Raw genomic sequence first — 18,381 nt, forward strand, 5'->3', positions numbered from 1 at the left:
GTCTCTTTTCAAACATCCTCTTTTCTGCTTAGTCTCCTTTTTATCTTTTCAGTCTCTGTGTGGTTCCTTTACACTCGCTTTTCAACTTTACCTTCCCAGCCTTAATCCCTCTTACTCCGTAGTCTTTTGATTGATTTTCCGGTATCTTTCTATTATTCCCAGTCTCTTTCTAATCTTTCTGTTCTTTATTTAGTATCTTTCTTGCCTTACAATGCGTTTTGTCACTCTCCTTCCAATCTCTCGTATTTTACCTTTCTCTTTCTAGTCTTTGTTCAGTGTCTTTCTTTTATCCAAATTTCTTCTTCTCTGCTTTTAGTCTTTCCAATCTTTGTTCAGTCACCTTTTTCTACTATTAGTCTCTTTCCAGCAATCTTGCTTTCTTGCCTTTACATTCTTTTTTCAGATTATCACTTTATCTTTTCAACCTTACCTTTCATTTGTACTCTTTTGATTATATGTATTTCCAGCTTCTTCTTCTATTACAACTTTTTTCCTAATCTTTCTGTTCTTTCTTTAGATTCTTTCTTACTTTTACAATTCCTTTTCAATCTCTCATTTTTTTACGTATCTCTTTCTCTTTCAAGTGTCTGTTCAGTCATTTTCTTCTACTATCATTCCTTTTCCAGCCTTTCTCTTCTCTGTCTAGTTCCTGTCTTGCCTTTTCACTCTCTTTCCAGTCTTTTGCTACTCAGCGTTCTCTTTCTAGCGTCTTTCTAGTTTCTTCTATTACTAGTTTCTTTCTGTTCTTTATTTAATATCATTCTTGCCTTACTATGCCTTTTCATACTCTCTTTCCAATTTGTCACTTTTTTGCGAATCTCTTTCTGTCTTTTCAAACTTTGTTTAGCTTCTTTCTTTTGTTACCACTGTCTTTCTAAACTTCTTTTTCTCTGCCCAGGTTCCGTTTTGTCTTCATTGTCTCTGTTCAATCACCTTCTTCTACTATCAATCCCTTTCCAGTCTGCCTCTTCTCTGTCTAGTTCCTTTCTTGCTTTTACACTCTCTTTCTAGTCTTTCGCTACTCAACCTTTTCTCTTTAGCTTCGTTCTAGTTTCTTTCTGTTCTTTATTTAGTATCATTCTTGCCTTATTATACCTTTTCATACTCTCTTTCCAATCTGGCACTTTTTTGCGAATCTCTCTGTCTTCAGTCTTTGTTCAGCTTCTTTCTTTTGTTACCAGTCTCTTTCTAAATTTCTTCTTCTCTGCTCAGGCTCCTTTTTATCTTTTCAGTCTTTGTGTGGTTCCTTTACACTCGTTTTTTAATCTTCGCTTCTCAGCTTTATCGTTCCAGCTTCAATCCCTCTTACATTAATTATCCGGTATCTTTCTATTATTATAAATCTCTTTCTAATCTTTCTGTTTACTCTTTTTTCAGATTATCTCAGCTTTATCTTTTCAACCTTACCTTTCATTTGTACTCTTTTGATTGTATTTCCAGTCTTGTTCTTCTATTACAATTTTTTTCCTAATTTTTTTGTTCTTTCTTTAGATTCTTTGTTGCTTTTACAATTCTTTTTCACAATTTCTTTTCAATCTCTCATTTTTTTTACCTATCTCTTTCTCTTTCAAGTCTCTGTTCAGTAACTTTCTTCTACTATCATTTCCTTTCATTTTTCCAGCTTTTCTCTTCTCTGTATAGTTCTATTTTTGCCTTTTCACTCTCTTTCCAGTCTTCTGCTACTCAGCCTTCTTTGTAGCGTCTTTCTAGTTTCCTTCTATTACTAGTTTCTTTCTGTTCTTTATTTAGTATCATTCTTGCCTTACTATGCCTTTTCATATTCTCTTTCCAATCTGGCACGTTTTTTCGAATCCCTTTCTGTCTTTTCAGTCTTTGTTCAGTTTCTTTCTTTTGTTACCAGTCTCTTTCTAAATTTCGTGTTCTCTGCTCAGGCTCCTTTTTGTCTTTCCTGTCTCTGTTCAATCACCTTCTACTATCAACCCTTTTCCAGCTTTCCTCTTCTCTGTCTAATTCCTTTCTTACTTTTACACTCTCTTTCCAGTCTTTTGCTACTCAGCCTTATTGATTTTCTGGTCTCCTTCTATCACAAGATTTTTCTAAACTTTCATTCTTCAGTATTATTGTTGCTTCTACAGAGCCGCCTCTTCTCATTCCCTTTCCAATTCCCTTCTTTTTTTATCTCTCTTCATATCTCTTTTTCTCTTTCCAGTCTTTATTGAGACTCTTTCTTTCATTACCAGTCTCTTTACAATCTTCTTTTTCTTTCCTATTTTCTTGTTCTCAGCTTATTTTTTTCTTGTCTTTTCGGATTCTTTTCGCCCTGTCCAACCTATGTCTTTTATTACTAGTCTCTTTGCATCATTTATTTTTTCTGTGTATGGCTTTTTTTTGGCGAAAGCAGTTAGTTTCCTTATCTAGATGTTCCTTGTCTTACAAAATCATTATATCTTGTATTACATGATTCGAAGTAAAGCAAATATTTATTGCAAAGTTTTTGAAAACCGATTTCAGACATATTTTAGAGACGTTTTAATTTCATTAACAAGAAAATGAACTTTTATTTCCGTAGAATTTTCATTGGAGTAATAACGGCAGGCCCATCCACCGCTTTATCCATTATGGATGATATTCCTACTAAGATTACCTTGATCGTCCTTTCTACACAAATCTTTTTTGGTCTGTTTCTAATTTCTAGTAAGCCTTACCTATCTCTTTCTAAACTATCACGGGGGTTAGCTATATTAGCTCGCATTTCTTTATGATCTGAAGTTAGCATATTTTAGGTAAATTTTTCTATTTATAACCATAGAAAAACTTGAACTGTAGAGATGAACTGAAATCAATAACCCACAAGTCACGAATCTCCAATGCATAAAATATAATCCCCGTCTTTTTATTCTTCACTAAAATATACATGGAATAGCTTATAATTTTTTGAAATAAAGATTATATCCTTTTTTACTTTAAAGTTTTTTCTTTTATTACTAAAATGTGAATTGTAAAAGAAGTAAAATTGGTATGTTGATATGAAATCTCGAAATTTGAAACATAAATTAATTTCCGATTCCAATAAAACCTTTATTTACGAGATATACGCTTTTACAACGTTACAAGTTTTAGTCTAAAAATACTTTCTTTACGTCTTATATAAGACATAGAAATGCAAGGTCATGCTGAAATGAAGAAATTGCTTAGTATTTGTTTTTCTGCAAAATAAATTTTAAATAACAACACATGTTCATAATTTATCGTATTCTTCCCTTTGATTTCTAATTTTAACTCTTATTTTATTTTTTGTTAAATTAAAAACCGCGATAATGATGTCATATGTATTATGTCATTAAATGAATAATAATTACGGAGGATTAGATGTATAACTTAGTTTAATGGTAGTTTTAATATCTTTAAATGGTATAAATTATTACCCATAATGATTGTAATGGTTGAAATTGAAAAATGTAAGACTATAAGAAATTTAAGAGTATAAGTTAGTTCGTAATAACAGTGCCATCAATTTACAACCGAAATGGACGAAATAAACTCCTGTTTTTATGTCTCTTTTTTTTTTGTTGTTTCAGGGGGTGATGGAACGTACCACTTTAAATTGTTGGTACCCAGCGTGGCGGCCGGGGCTATTATCGGTAAAGGAGGCGAGACTATTGCCCAACTACAAAAGGATACCACGGCCCGTGTTAAAATGTCCAAATCACATGACTTTTATCCAGGTAAAAACAATTTTATTTCTATTAAAAATAATAGTTATAACAAATGTATTTTTCATGCATTATATGTATTATGTATACATACATAAAATATGAATAATAATTGGTTGCGTTGATTCATATTAATTCAACGTACTCAAGGGTTCCTTTACCTATCTAATTTTATCATCAATTAATACGTTTTATCTTATGCAACCTATTACTTATTAACCCCTTTATTGTAAGCTAAAAACCCAAATTTGCTATAAACCTCAATAGCGCAAGTAGCAACAACTAAGAGAATTTTTGTCTAAAGACGGATCATTCCTTACTTAGTAATAGAGCTGCACCTACCTCTGCAAAACCTCAAGGTAACAACGAGATGGTCAGACATTATCTTGAGATATTATCCATGCATGAGTGATGATGAGTGTTTGTTAGGAAATGAGCATTAAAACCACCCGCTATTAGGGTTTCAATTAGTTTTAATTTACTTGAGCTCACTTCTACCAACTTCTTGATAAATTTATTCGATAGATAAATCCAGCACTTAGGCTCGTTACTACCATCTTCTAATTAAGCTATCTAAGGGATTATTACCACGGTTACGGCTATTTTACGCGCTATGATTGGCTAGTACATGGGTTTATCTATAAGATAAATTTAACTAAAAGGTGGTAGTAATGGACCTTAGCCAATTAAGACCCGTTACTACCATACCAATGCTATGTGTCAGTTAAGCTATCTATAGGATACAATTTATCTCGTAGATAACAGGGTCGTGCGTACTACCACCTCCATTTATCTCATAGTTAAGAAATCCTTGAGATAACCAAAGAATCTAGGGATTTTTTGGTTTATTATGTTAAATTCGCAGCTCTATGTAGTCAAAAGACCTATTATTAGGTATTTTGACGATATTCTAACCTGTTCTAACCTTGAAATTAAAATTTGGAAATGGAGACTGAGAAAAGGCGACGAACCACCAATATCATCAAAGAAGAATGCGAACATTTTCTTGAATTTGTTATCAAACATAAAAACGTAATAGAAAACAAAAAAAATGATGCAGTTACATGGTAAGGAAAGCAAAAAGTATGTATATCTCGTATTATTGTATGTTAAAATGTGATGGTAAACAATAATGGCACATCTAACATGATGAACGACTGAAGACGCCAATTGTACACTCACTCCTACAAAATCTGCTATGGATAGCAACATGTTACCTATTGCATAAAACCTAAGAGTCAGCAACAAACGGTTTGATGGAGGTACAGCATTATTACTAAAATTTTGATGAATTTTACATTAAATAATAGCAATCAACAAATTACTTACGTCATGGATGGAGGTTTTATTACATCTTCTATTTGATTCAAAAGGTGATGAAAACTTTTTGATCAACTCAACTCCTTATTATCCTTTCGCTTCTTATAGGAAATAATTCATTGATTTCTTCAAAAATTTGTTCTTCATCTCCAATGTCGAAAAAATTATCCATGGTGATTTTATCTAATGTTGATTATTAATAGCTTTTTATTTAAATTTATATTACTTTTCTTATTTTAACTGAAATAGTAAAACGCTCGAATTTTATACGTCAGTGTAAATTCTATTTGAGGTTAGGTATCCGCAGTTCTCCCTTAGATAGCAACTTATCCGACACCCAATCCACGGGTTACAGATATTTCAAAAGTTATCCCTTGGATAGCGGTATCTATAAGATAAATACAGTGGTAGTAACCAATTTTTAAGTTATCCGATAGATAACGCTATCAGAGACTTTAACTATGAGCGGTAGTAGTGGGCCTAAAGCATTTAAAATTGCTGTAACCATGGTAACTATCCCTTAGATAATTTATCTGGATTGATTGAAATCTGCTACAATAACTATATCTTAAAGATATTATGATATCAAAATGTTTGGTGTGTATTAATCAGTAATGTCCAACCGAAACCGATATTTATCATCGAAACATTTTTTAGGAGTAAATAGAAGACAAAATCCAAGGATTTTAATAATACTGTATTCATCACAAAGTAAAAATCATATCTAATCTTAATAATGCATATTTTTGTTCAACCAATCGTTGCCACATTAGGTACGTACTATTCTACCATACTTCTATGTCTCGTAGTAAAGAGCGAGTGGGAGGTCCGCATTGACTTTAACAATCTGTCAGTTTTCTGGTCGCTTGTTCACTCCTACGAAAGTGACCAGTAAAGACATCATTAATAACCAGCTGCAAAGTGTGAGATACACAACCTATAGAATCAAATAGCGGTATAGGCCTTGTATAACCCATATTTGCTGCATTATTCCTACTGAATAAAAAAAATATTGTTGTTTATGTTTCATTCGCCCACGACTCGAGTAAGCTTTTATAAAACGTAAACGGTGTGGTCTTCTTCCAGTACAGTAGCTCCCAATATAACTTTCAATCTTTGTGATTCCATCATGAAATGACTTGTCAAATTCAGTAGTGAGGACGTCTTTGATGGATTGTCCATATATCGGTCGTGTAACTTAACTATTCGCATTGTTTGATTAAATCCATTACTTCTGCCTTCATTTTGTCAAATATTTGACACATTGGTGACATTCGGAAATATTGAGCAGATTTAAAACTGTATTTACAATTGCCTTTTAGATTTGCTAAATTAAAACGGCTAAAAGCTGTACACTTCAAAAAATCTCATTATAACAATAAATTAATAAAAGAATTTAATCGATCGTAATTGATAATAATATTAAAAAAGATAGAGTACTGATTTATTTATTTCAATATAGTAATATCTCCAATTTATTGTTATAAACGTTTTATGGTTTCATTTATGTTATTTCCTTAAGAAACATAATTTTTATACACTGATGAAGATCGAAAAAAACGATCGAAATATTAATATGAAATAAAATAGTTTCTTTTTATAAAAAAGATCGTCTCACGAATAATTTTTTAATATTAAAAGCAGTACTTTCCACTACAGAGTATAGCAGCATGTTGTCAATAATAAAGTCCATAATGGCATTGTCGATTTTCTGACCAATTAAATAACCGTTACAGTTCGTCATGAGAGCTTCATTTTTCTTCTCATCCATCTGTGCTTGTTTCAAAACTTGCCGATACTTTAAATTGTGACATTTAGACAAAAGTTGCTTCAATCCATGTATAGTTTATTTTTTTTAATTCCTTACTTCCCAAAGAGTAAATAAATAATATAAATATATAAAGTTTATAATAAAATAAAGTTTTTGAAAAGTTTACATATGGCTTTTGATAAGTCAGCAGTTCAAGAACTCTTTCTCAACTCGTTCTTCGTCTCTCTCTTTTTATAAACTTTTTACACACGCTTCACACGATAGCTACATACATAAAGCGTACATAAACAACTTGTTTCATCTTGCTTGAAACAAGATGAAACTTCCGTAAACAAGCCAAATCAGATACGACAATAGACATCAGTCGAACCGAAACTCGTATTTTGGCCGAAACTGAATCTTCTGTCGGACACTATTAATCAGGTATGATGTTTGACAGTCAATTTTGATTGCAACGCCTCGGCCACAAACGACCTCGGTCCTCGGCTATTATATTTATTGAAAATGAAAGTGAGCTGACAACCTCTATACAATAGTGGCCGAGGTTGCACGCGGTCAAGGCATAATAAGTGTGACCTGCTACACTTTCACTATAATCATCAGCGGAATGACAACCCTCTTTGTGTTGCTTCCTTCTATAGTTGATGATGTTAATGTCTCTTTCTACCTGGTTTACATATCTAGTCTTGGGCCGTTCTCTAAACCTTTTTCCAGCCGGCGCCGCCTGTTTTGTAATTCACTCCAATTCTCTTCATATGTCCTTATATCTATCCTATATACAGAGTGGTCCGTTACTAATGGGACACAGAGCAACAGTGAATTCCTTACATTAAATTATTCAGTAATGGAGCACCCTGTATATCCTTATGTAACGCAAGCGACCGTTTTTTTTTAAATGGCTAGTTTAAATTGGCCATCCAAATATGTGTCGTAGGTATCGAAATATCTTTCATCATTCACTTTTTCACATTCTATTTTTCTTGTCAAAGTGACAGATCTTAATTGGGGGCATCATTTTGTTTGCTAGAAAAATGCTTCTTTTGATCTCTTCGCCGGTGTTGTTACCCGAAGTGACCAGGTACACAAATTGCTCTACAATTTTGATGTTATATTATCATCATCTGCAGCTTTAGCCTAAGACTAAATTTTAGACATGTCTCGTTGATGGGTTTAGATGCACATATTTTGTTTTATTTGGGTTTAATTTTACTCCACTTTGTGCGCTGCTTTCTTTAGTAGGTAGGAGGCTTCTATCATGTTTCTTGTTGACCTTGCAATTATGTCAACATTATCAGCAAAAGCGTCTTTATAATTGTGTCTCTCATGTTGACGTCCACATCCTGTATAACCTTCTCGAATACCATATAAACGAAGCTAGCCGAGTATTATGCCAAGGTTGCATTCTTCAGGATTCACTTAAATATGCTTGTGACCAGTTCAAAAGTGTCTGCATCAACTTATGATGATGTTATTTGATCCGGTGCTTTATTATTTTTTAGTTTCATTGCTGCCACCATGTATTGTTTGATGAGTTCGGCAAAGCCTCTCTGTTTCATTCTTCTTCTTCTGGTCGCCTTGCTCCGTTACAATTCTTCTCTTTATGTCCCTGCACTTTGTGATACTAAGTTTAAATCCTTTCCTATTCTTATTTAGATTCTGGTAGATTTTCCTTGGCCCGACTGTGTTCTTAATTTCTCTAATTCCCTGAATTCAGCGCTTATGATCTCACTCTTTGTCCCAACTGTGGCTATTTCTCCAGTTGAAGACTCCTCTACGTGTAAAAGTGGCCTCGTCGGTAAAAAGAATGTTTTTAATAAAATTGCTATTTTCATTTTTTCCATTTAATATCCACTGAGCAAAATTTAATCGTGAAGGATAATCTCTAGGCAATGAGTTTTGTACGGATGTAAAGTGGTAAGGCCGTAGATTTTCTTGTTTCAGTAATCGAAAAACGGTAGCTTACTCTAATCTGTGCTGATAAACGCCGAGTGCTTAGTTCAGGATTATCAGCGATTCGTACTAAAATGTCGTCCTCCTGATCAACAGTAAAATTTTTAGGTCGCCCACATCATTTTTGGGCTTAAATTGTTCAGCCTCTCCTAATCGGCTAAAAATGTTACTGAAAGTTTTGCGATTAGGTTGAACTCTGTTTGGATACATGTCTTGATATCTTCGAGCAGCAGCAAGGCAGGAATAATTTTCTTGTGCATAAACACAAAGCATATCTCGCATTTCAAGATTAGACAAATTGTTATGACGTGGCATTTTCACTTAATCAACTTATTAAATTTGTCAACTATGAGAAACAAACAATGAAAATCAACAAATGTATAAACTGACAACATCCTACTAGATCGAAACGATTAATTCAGACCAGAGCCAAATACCTGAACTTATTTTTAATATGTCGTACCTACTTAATACCATGAACACATTATCATTTATCTAAATGATATGCAGAAATGATTAAAGTGGCATTTACTGATCGTGATATTGTAAATAAATGTAATCAGTTTATTTGTCATAAGTTGTTTTTTAAATTTTGTTCATTTGAATGTTGGCCTACCCGGATTTTTTTGCTGTTTAAACTATTTTTAGTCACAAATCCTTCCGAACTTTCTCGTTTTTCTCGAAAACCAAGTATAACACGAAGATTCTACAAGAGGACCTTATTTTTAACATTTTAACTGGCCAGGTGATGCTAATTTCGTGCTTGTAAATCGAAAAACAAAAAAGTTCTATTTTTGTTAACACAAGGGGATATTTTTTTCTAGTTGCTGATTTCGGAAAATTCCACCATAAGAAGCATGTAATAATACTAAATCGCCATGCCAAATTTTATTTTCATCGTACAAGTAGATTAGCTTAAAATTGGAAAAAACGATTTTTTTTTCTGGAACTTTGAAGACGTTCATTTTGAAAACGGTGCAATTTTGAATAAGACTATTTTTAGTCAATGGTTTGGTTATTTGACACGTAGTATCTCCAGTTAAAATATTTGCCATTATTATGTATAAGTAACACAATAGGTATTATTAAACACACTGAAAACCTTAAGCAGAAAACAGAAACATCCCGCTGACGTGAAAACAAAATACTGAAATAAATAATGGCACTTAATTAGCTTCCAACAACGTGCGCCTTCTAGTACCGCTAGAATTCTTCGAATATCGATCTGGAAAAATAGAAACCTGCAGTTTTGCAGAGACTTCCACATTGGTGTATGAAGGTTGGGTGGAAAATTGAAAGCCAAAATAGCTTTTACATTCAGATAATAGTCGTTTTGCTACATAACAATTGGGTATACAGTGTGTGGCAAAATTATGGAATAAATTCAATAAAACGCTTATAAACACTATTTTGCAAAAACGGCGAAACAAGCCAATTTTGGTTTTTCAATACACTTCACGTCACTTCCAGATAATCATTTGTTTTTAAGTTAATTTTTTTTATTACGGAATATTAAAGAGTATTTTTTTTATTGATAACATTATAACTTAAAAACAAATGACTATCTGGAAGTGAAGTGTATTGAAAAACCAAAATTGGCTTGTTGAAAGTGTTTTATTGAATTTATTCCATAATTTTGCCGCACACTGTATAACATCCGGGTTCATTACTTTTAATCAATACTTTTCGTACTAAATACATTATATATATTATAACTTTAAATAATTCGCTTTGCGTCTGTGACATTTACATCCGCCCGTCCGTGACAACGATTTCATGACGCAAATATGAAATGAATGTCGGAACTCTTCTCTAACAATCGATGTCGTCGTACTTTCTTTTTTGGTTTACGTAATCGGACCGAAGCGAAACCCACCTAAACTTGATCCGCCATACACCATTAACGGATTATTTTAATGCACGTATACCTACGTAGAAATCGCCGCATCTCAAAATTTTCTATTCATTTTTATTTTGAGCGTGTTACGACCTCGACAAAGAAAACGCCAACATTCTGTAACGAATCGGTTTTAATATTTGCTCAATTGACGCGCTGCCAAATGCACTCGTGTAACGTTTCGTTTGCTTTAGAAAAGAATTAAAAGCGAACTGAATGTCGGCGGGTTTAGTAAATTTCGAAAGCGAGATTTGCCGCCTCTTGCTATCTCTCAGCTAACGTTAACGTCGCGTAGCGTCTTTTGCATAACGTTGTTACTTCGATGTTGATAAGTGCCCTATTGCGTAACGTGGTAATAGGCGGGGAATTGCAAAAAAACGTTATCTTTTCAATGTCAACTGACAACGCGGGTTACTTATATCACCAAGCAATTTTATTTACATAAATTATAACTTTATAAATCATGTTAGTTGATATTCAAGGATTATTTTGTAGTACAAATAATTATCTTATATAATTTTTTGCAACATACTTATTATGTATTATCAAAAGTTTATGTGCTTCATTATAACATATAAGGGATTTCAAATAAATGTTAAAATTTAGTGTTGCTGTAAATTCTCAACGGTATGTAAATTTTTATTTACATAAAACTACAAGCTCGGTAATTGGCAAACTTCCAAAGTTTTTCCAAAAAATGACGCATAATTACCGTAACTTTCTCGACACTGCGTTTTGCAGTCACAATTTTTTGATCGAGAATCACCTGTTAAAGTCAATTAAACTTGTGAAATACACGAGTGAATCGGTTATACGTTTCGTTTCGTCCTTGTTCGTTGTTAGCAGTCGACCTGAGTCACGATACATCACGCCCCTCACGACGCACATGAAAATGTTAATGAATGCGCGAGCTTTAAGTCACCGATATGTTGGGAAATTGTCAGAGTAACTGTGCAGGTTTATATTTTCGGATGAGCGGGGCCACCTTACGCAACAACACTTATACCATCTCCTACACTCATACCCAGAGAAACCGAACAACCAGAAAGTATAGTTTCATAAGCGATGAAAAAAGATGGAGAGAAGAAACGACCGCATAGCAGTTATTTGCGCAATTGTTTTCAAATATCAAGCGTTACCCAATTATTTTGAAATAAATGTTAAAAATTTTGTTAGTAGTACTAAATTATAATTAAAGAGTAATTAAATGTAATCAAAAATTAAAATTTTGTTTTTCTTTTTTTAGGAACAACAGAAAGAGTATGTCTCATAACAGGATCGGCAGAGGCAATCATGCAAGTCCTAGATTTCATAATGGACAAGATCAGGGAAAAACCAGACCTTAATAAACCAATAACCGATACCGACAATAAGATGCAAGATAGGGATAAACAGGTGAAAATTTTAGTGCCGAACTCAACGGCGGGTATGATAATAGGAAAAGCAGGAAATTACATCAAATTGATCAAAGAAAATAGTGGTTCGTACGTGCAGATCTCTCAGAAAGCCAAAGATGTTAGTCTTCAGGAGAGATGTATAACTGTGATAGGTTAGTAATTTTTAACTAAAAATAAGTGTATTTTATTATGAATTAACTTCCCCGACAACTGCACCGCGTTACGAGAGGGTTTATTTTTGGGCCATCCTAAAAATACCACAGAACCAAACACCTGCTGCATAACCGGCCGTAATAATAGCATCTAGCACTTACATTCATATTAAAAAAAAATCTTGTTTCTCGCATAACTCATAAATAAATTTGATTGACAATTCCGTGAATGGTACTGTTTATGATCAAAAGGAGACGAGAGAACAGCACGATGTAAACACGTTCTATTTTCGTGTTTGGTACGATGATGCAGCCCGGAATTCGTTGCGTAACGAGACGACGTAAACATTATTTAAGTTTGACATATCTATAACGACGTTTAACGTTGGCCGGTTTTCCTAAAATTAAATTGTTGATGTGTTCATTTAATTTCAACCTGCTTGGATGCATTTAGAATGCGTTTATTTCTGCCATCTAAGAAAAGGTTTGTTAATTGACCTTGGCAAAGTTATGGAGGAGAGAAACCTTGTATCGTTTTCTGTAAATATCTCGGTCAACATTTCTTTGTTGTTGGTTTTAATTTAAGATAATTAATCATTACTAATTAGTTTTGTGAAGGTGTAAATAGAGATGCGTTACGATAGAACGTATTATGTTTTTACAATGCAGCTTATTCGTAAATTAGCGGAAATTATTACAGCTAATCTTAAACACGCATCACTTATCTGAAGGAAATAATGTTAGTAATTGGAAAATTTATGATTAAAAAAGTTTGTTATTGGCCTTGAATCTCAGCTGTTTTATATAGATTTAAATATTTAATTATTTATTTTATTCTTAGGTTAATTTGATTGATATATACAGTGATATAATAAAGTCTACATACACCCCAGAAAATGATATCTCAGCTCCTGAAATGTAATTTAATGAATTTTTTAAACGAAGGATATTAGAAGTTTATATTATTTTAATACAAATTCGAAACAGTTCGACTTGTACTACGAACTGAAGGCTACAGCAGTAGATTTGCGACTAAATCTATTGCTTAAGACCTCTCTTAGTGCAATAAAAATATGCAGCATAGTGATATCTTATGCTAACTAGTACTACCTAGCACCATCACTAGAACTAACGTAAGACTTAGAACTAGAATCATTCGGGTTTAGTCGTCTTGAGAGATGTGCGGCTAAACCCGAATTATTCTAGTTCTAGGTCTTGTGTTAGTTCTAGTGATAGTGCTAATGTAAAACTAGAACTGACACTAGATCTAGAACTAGAAACATTCTAGATGCTTTCTAGTTCTAGTGTTAGTTCTAGTTTTAGTTCCATAAAAATATACAACATAGTGATATCTTATGCTAACTAATGCATAAGATATCTATATAATGATATAATGATCTAGAACAAGAATCATTGGGTTTAGCCGCACGTCTGTAAAGACGGCTAAACCCGAATGTTTCTAGTTCTAGTGTTAGTTCTATATCGATAACAATGCTAGTGTAAAACTAAAACTAACACTATACCTAGAACTAGAATCATTTGGGTTTAGCCTCACGTCTGTAAAGACGGCTAAACCCAAATGATTCTAGTTCCAGATCTAGTGTTAGTTCTAATTTTACACTAGCACTGTTATCTATGTAGAACTGTTATCTAGTGTTAGTTCTAGTTTTACACTAGCACTGTTATCAATGTAGAACTAACACTAGACCTAGAACATTCGGGTTTAGCCGTCTTTACAGACGTGCGGCTAAACCCAAATGATTCTAGTTCTTGGTCTGACACTAGACTAGTTCTACTTTTAGTTCAATAAAAATATACAACAATAGAGCGCTGAATTACAATTAAAACTTGAACTAACACTAGACCTAGAGTACGACCAACCCAATATGGCCGGTCAAGCATCGCGATCGTTTTGAAAGGTACACTCAGAACAAAAATTTTGTAACGCTTAATTGAAAAGTTTGACATTTGTGAATGTGAGGTTATGAGTGTTGCATTTTAGATTATAAAATAAAGGCTTTTTGTTTAATTATTAATATTTGATTTTATGTCGACAAATACAAAACATTATAACATAAAATATATTTGTGCTATTTCAGGTTTGTTGAGAAGTAACAATTTATATATCAGAGACATACATTTTTTAAAAACTATTCTAATCTGAATCTCTATATGAAATATCACTGTCTGATTCACCTAAATTAATAATAAATCTCTCTTCATTGTCGAATAGCTGATCTTTTGTCATATATTCATTTCTAATTTTCTCAACGTGGTTAGGGGAGTTATTTGATTTACTGCCTCGTGAATTAGATTTTCCATATTTATTAATCCAATATTACCAGAGGCTATTTTTCTCTTCACCATACTCCAAATTAGCTCTATTGGATTCAGGTCACAGTGATACGGAGGAAGGCGTAATACAGTATGACCCTTCGATTTTGCATACTTATCAATTACATACTGTGGTGATGGTTTATACCTCCTAACGATTTCTAGTAGCTCGCATTTTAACATATGTGGATGGTATGGTATGTTCATCGATTGTAGCCAACAGATTATATCATTCTTCTTTGATGAAGAAGTAGGAGGCCTATTTATTTGTACTGAATGGTAAGGCGCATTGTCCATAACAATTATTGAATTGTCCGGTAAATTTGGTAGCACTTGTGTTTTAAACCATTTTGAAAAGTTCTCAAAATTCATTTCATCATGATAATCACCACTTTTTGTTTTTGATTTAAATAAAAGGAAACCGTTCTTAATAAAACCCATACTGCCTCCACAATGAGCAATTATCCATCCTTGCCAACATTTCGAAACAGTATAATTTTTATGTACGTAGCTTTCATCCAAATATACAACAGGTCTCTTATTTTCACCAAGTTCATCATTGGCTATCTGATAAGAACAGTTATAGATAAACGAAATAGAACGATAATAGAAAATAAACTCGATAAACTCACAAAACTATAACCTAACTCAAGCAACGCTGTCAAAGAAATGAAATGTCAGAAATACATATTGTTTTATTTGGTAACTTGACTGTACTACAGCCGAATATATAGGTCAAGGAGGTGAGGGGTAAGGTATTTCCGATAATAGTTCGCATATTTTCCGCCGGCCAAATCCAACTGGTCGCACAATAGAACTAGAAAGTTTAGGGTTTAGTCGTGCGTCTTCTCCGTCTTCTCATTATTCTAGTTCTAGGTCTTGTGTTAGTTCTAGTTTTACACTAGCACTGTTATCTATGTAGAACTAACAGTATACCTAGAACTAGAATCATTTGGGTTTAGCCACATGTCTGTAAAGACGGCTAAGACGGTTTTAAGAGACGCACGACTAAACGGAATGTTTTTAGTTCTAGGTCTAGTGCTAGTGTTAGTCTAGTTTTATATGTTATTCAGCGCTAGATAGTTGTATATTTTTATTGAGCTATAACGGACACTAGACTTTTTTTTTAGGACTGTATGTAGACTTTTTTGAGTTAAAGATATGATTATGTTTTATGTTCCCCTTGATTAATAATAACATATAGTTTTTATGTAAAATATGGAAATAATATGGACTTCTTACATGTTTTGTTAAAAAATTTCATTGAATTACATTTTGTGAGCTGAGATATTATCATTTTCCGGGCTGTATGTAGATTTTATTGTATCACTGTATTATCAACTCGTACAATGTCTTATATACAAGTCAGTTTTGATTATGTTTTAACACCTTAACATTCTTCGATCGACTCTAAATCGGAAATTTTAATGTTAAAATATTTTTCTACTGTTGCCAAATGTGTTTTTCATGAAGATTAAAAAAACTTATTAAAAACGAACTTTAAAGCTAAAAAAAAACAGTTTTTCAAAATTCTTTTTATTCTAAATTACAGCTTTTTTATCAACAGATATTGAATATTAATAATTATTTATTTATGGACAAATTATCTGAACTTTGAGAACCTCATGAAGACGTATGAAGCATGGTACAACATTTTAAAATTAAGATTTTCGCTTTAGAATCGAACGAAGAATGTCGCTACGTGTGCATTATCCGCCAATTTCTAAACACCCTGTATATAACATCGAGCAAAACCTGAATGCAAACTTTAGTACAAGAGATAATCCGAGAACAGTGTATTTGGCAGATTACCTACATTAAATTAAATAGCGAGCTGACTTGAAGTGGACATCTGAATCTTGGAAATTAATTAAAGCATTTAACTTAAAGCTCCAACAAGGTAAATTTAAATCTAATTAAATTGGAAGAATGGCGATAACACTATGCACAAGATCTCAATGAAAATAGATAACGAAACTTGGCGCAATTACCGATTATCTATTCCGTTCAGGGCCAATATACAGGGTGTTTCTGTAAGTCGTGGCATAATTTTAGCGTATTAACAAACCAATAAAATTGTTGCGACAACTTTTTGAGACATTTATAAATGAAGAAACAATACTGGAAATTTAGAATGAAGATTAGATCCCACCGAATCATAAAAAAAGAATCAAACATCTCTAGAAGAGTGTACGGTAAGACATAAATAAATATAATTAACTGATTTATTGTATGTATATAGACCCACATGATATAGAACAACAGTTGGGTTTCAAAGCTAGAATCTGTAGATAACATCTTTAGTGTACATACATCAAATAAATGAGAACAAGACACCAACTAATCGAGAAGGCCACCTACTGTTTGAAGACCTTACTAAAGTATACGACACTGTCCTAATAAGAAAACTGTATTATTAAGCTACTAGTAGCATCGATCAATAACACAACAATATGTGCAATTAAACAATTATATGAACAATCTTTCCAATGACTAAAGGCCTTAGACATACTTGCTGCTTCCACCAATATTCTTTAAAATTTTTTTCAACGATCTTTGCTGATGACCATTGTACAAGATAAAGGGGAGCTGAAATTTATGACAAGGTTTGATATCTGCGTCGAATATAATTATTTGGGCACAAAAATAAGAACGAATAGGAGAAAACTAAAGGAAATAGAAAGCTGCATAGAAAAACGGGTGTGAATCCGCACTGATCAAAGAATGTAAAGGCGGAAAAGCTGGCTAAAGAGGGAGCGAGGCCATACTTTATTGGCCCTAACCCAGCTGTGGAGTACAAAAAAGCCACTTAAAACAGGTAATTAATACATGGGAGGACTCAAAGCTAACCTTGCGTTGGAAACAACTTTAGGACACAGACAGGCAAAGAGTGTGATAACTTCGCCTTAAAAGAAAACCAAAAAGGTTTTATGCCTCAGCAAAGGACACCTAAGGTCGCTCTCAGGTTTCCAGGTCGACTATACGTCCTTGAAATACCATCTATTCAACAGTGGACAAGCTGAGATCAAACTTGTCGACTTTACAACGACGAGTCAGAGACCGCTAAATATATTCTGTGTGAATGCGTCGCCAGAAACCGCCTGAAACACAAAATTTTCGGAAAGGCTCGTTCTACTGACATAAAGGAATAAAACTTTGGAGCAATACTAAGGCTCATCAAGGACCTAGATTTGCCCTAAACCTTTGGAGGGCTTAAGTTACAATAGATTTTATAGGTCGCGATAACGAGAGGGACCGCAATAATAATAATAGTATGATCCAAAAGTATATTACCTGAAAAGAAATGTCGTATATATTTCGTAGTCTTTAAGACGATGCTTTGTTTTATATAGAAATAAAACTTGGCAATTAGCAAAGAACTTAGAACAAAGGGTCTAATCTTATCGAGAGTAGATAAGATAAGAAACGAAAGAATAAGGGAAATAAAGAAGGTGGGCAAAATCAATAAAAACGGCTAATTTGGTACGCATTGAGAGAATACCAGAAAAAAAAATTCCAAAGTTTTTATTTCAGATCAGATACCGACAGAAAGTAGGAAGCGAGCAAGGTCAAAGCTTGGATAAACGGAATTCCGTCGGAGAGAAACCTGCGAACAGGAAATTGGGAAGTTAAAAGAGGCTAGAAGCTGGAAATGGAATTACAATGAGATTATTATTAGAAGACAAGTTACCAAAGGTTGGGATACATCTCATATTTTCGACCATTATTCTCCAAAGGCGAAGTCTTGTAGAGCGGGGAAATCACAACCATCATCGTTTTGCTTTGACCGACATAGAGGATTATCAACAAGGTTTATGTTATAAAAGTGTTAATTTTGCAGTTACTTGTAATATGTCTTGTAAGGTTTAAAGTCATTTTGACAAAG

General features: G+C 33.3%; 1 protein-coding gene across 4 annotated transcripts in view; it reads left to right on the plus strand.

Moving 5' to 3' along the window:
• Positions 1 to 18,381, plus strand: part of LOC111414679 (RNA-binding protein Nova-1-like protein passilla) — a 57,249-nt gene that overhangs the window by 11,020 nt on the left and 27,848 nt on the right. For all 4 annotated transcript variants that reach the window (XM_071197149.1, XM_023046078.2, XM_071197148.1 and 1 more), the window contains exons 2-3: positions 3,540 to 3,686; positions 11,859 to 12,161. In XM_071197149.1, coding sequence (XP_071053250.1) covers positions 3,540 to 3,686; positions 11,859 to 12,161 — 450 coding nt within the window. The remainder of the gene's footprint in view (positions 1 to 3,539; positions 3,687 to 11,858; positions 12,162 to 18,381) is intronic.

This window comes from Onthophagus taurus, chromosome 7 (genome assembly GCF_036711975.1).
Source record: "Onthophagus taurus isolate NC chromosome 7, IU_Otau_3.0, whole genome shotgun sequence".
NCBI classification, from domain to species: domain Eukaryota; kingdom Metazoa; phylum Arthropoda; class Insecta; order Coleoptera; family Scarabaeidae; genus Onthophagus; species Onthophagus taurus.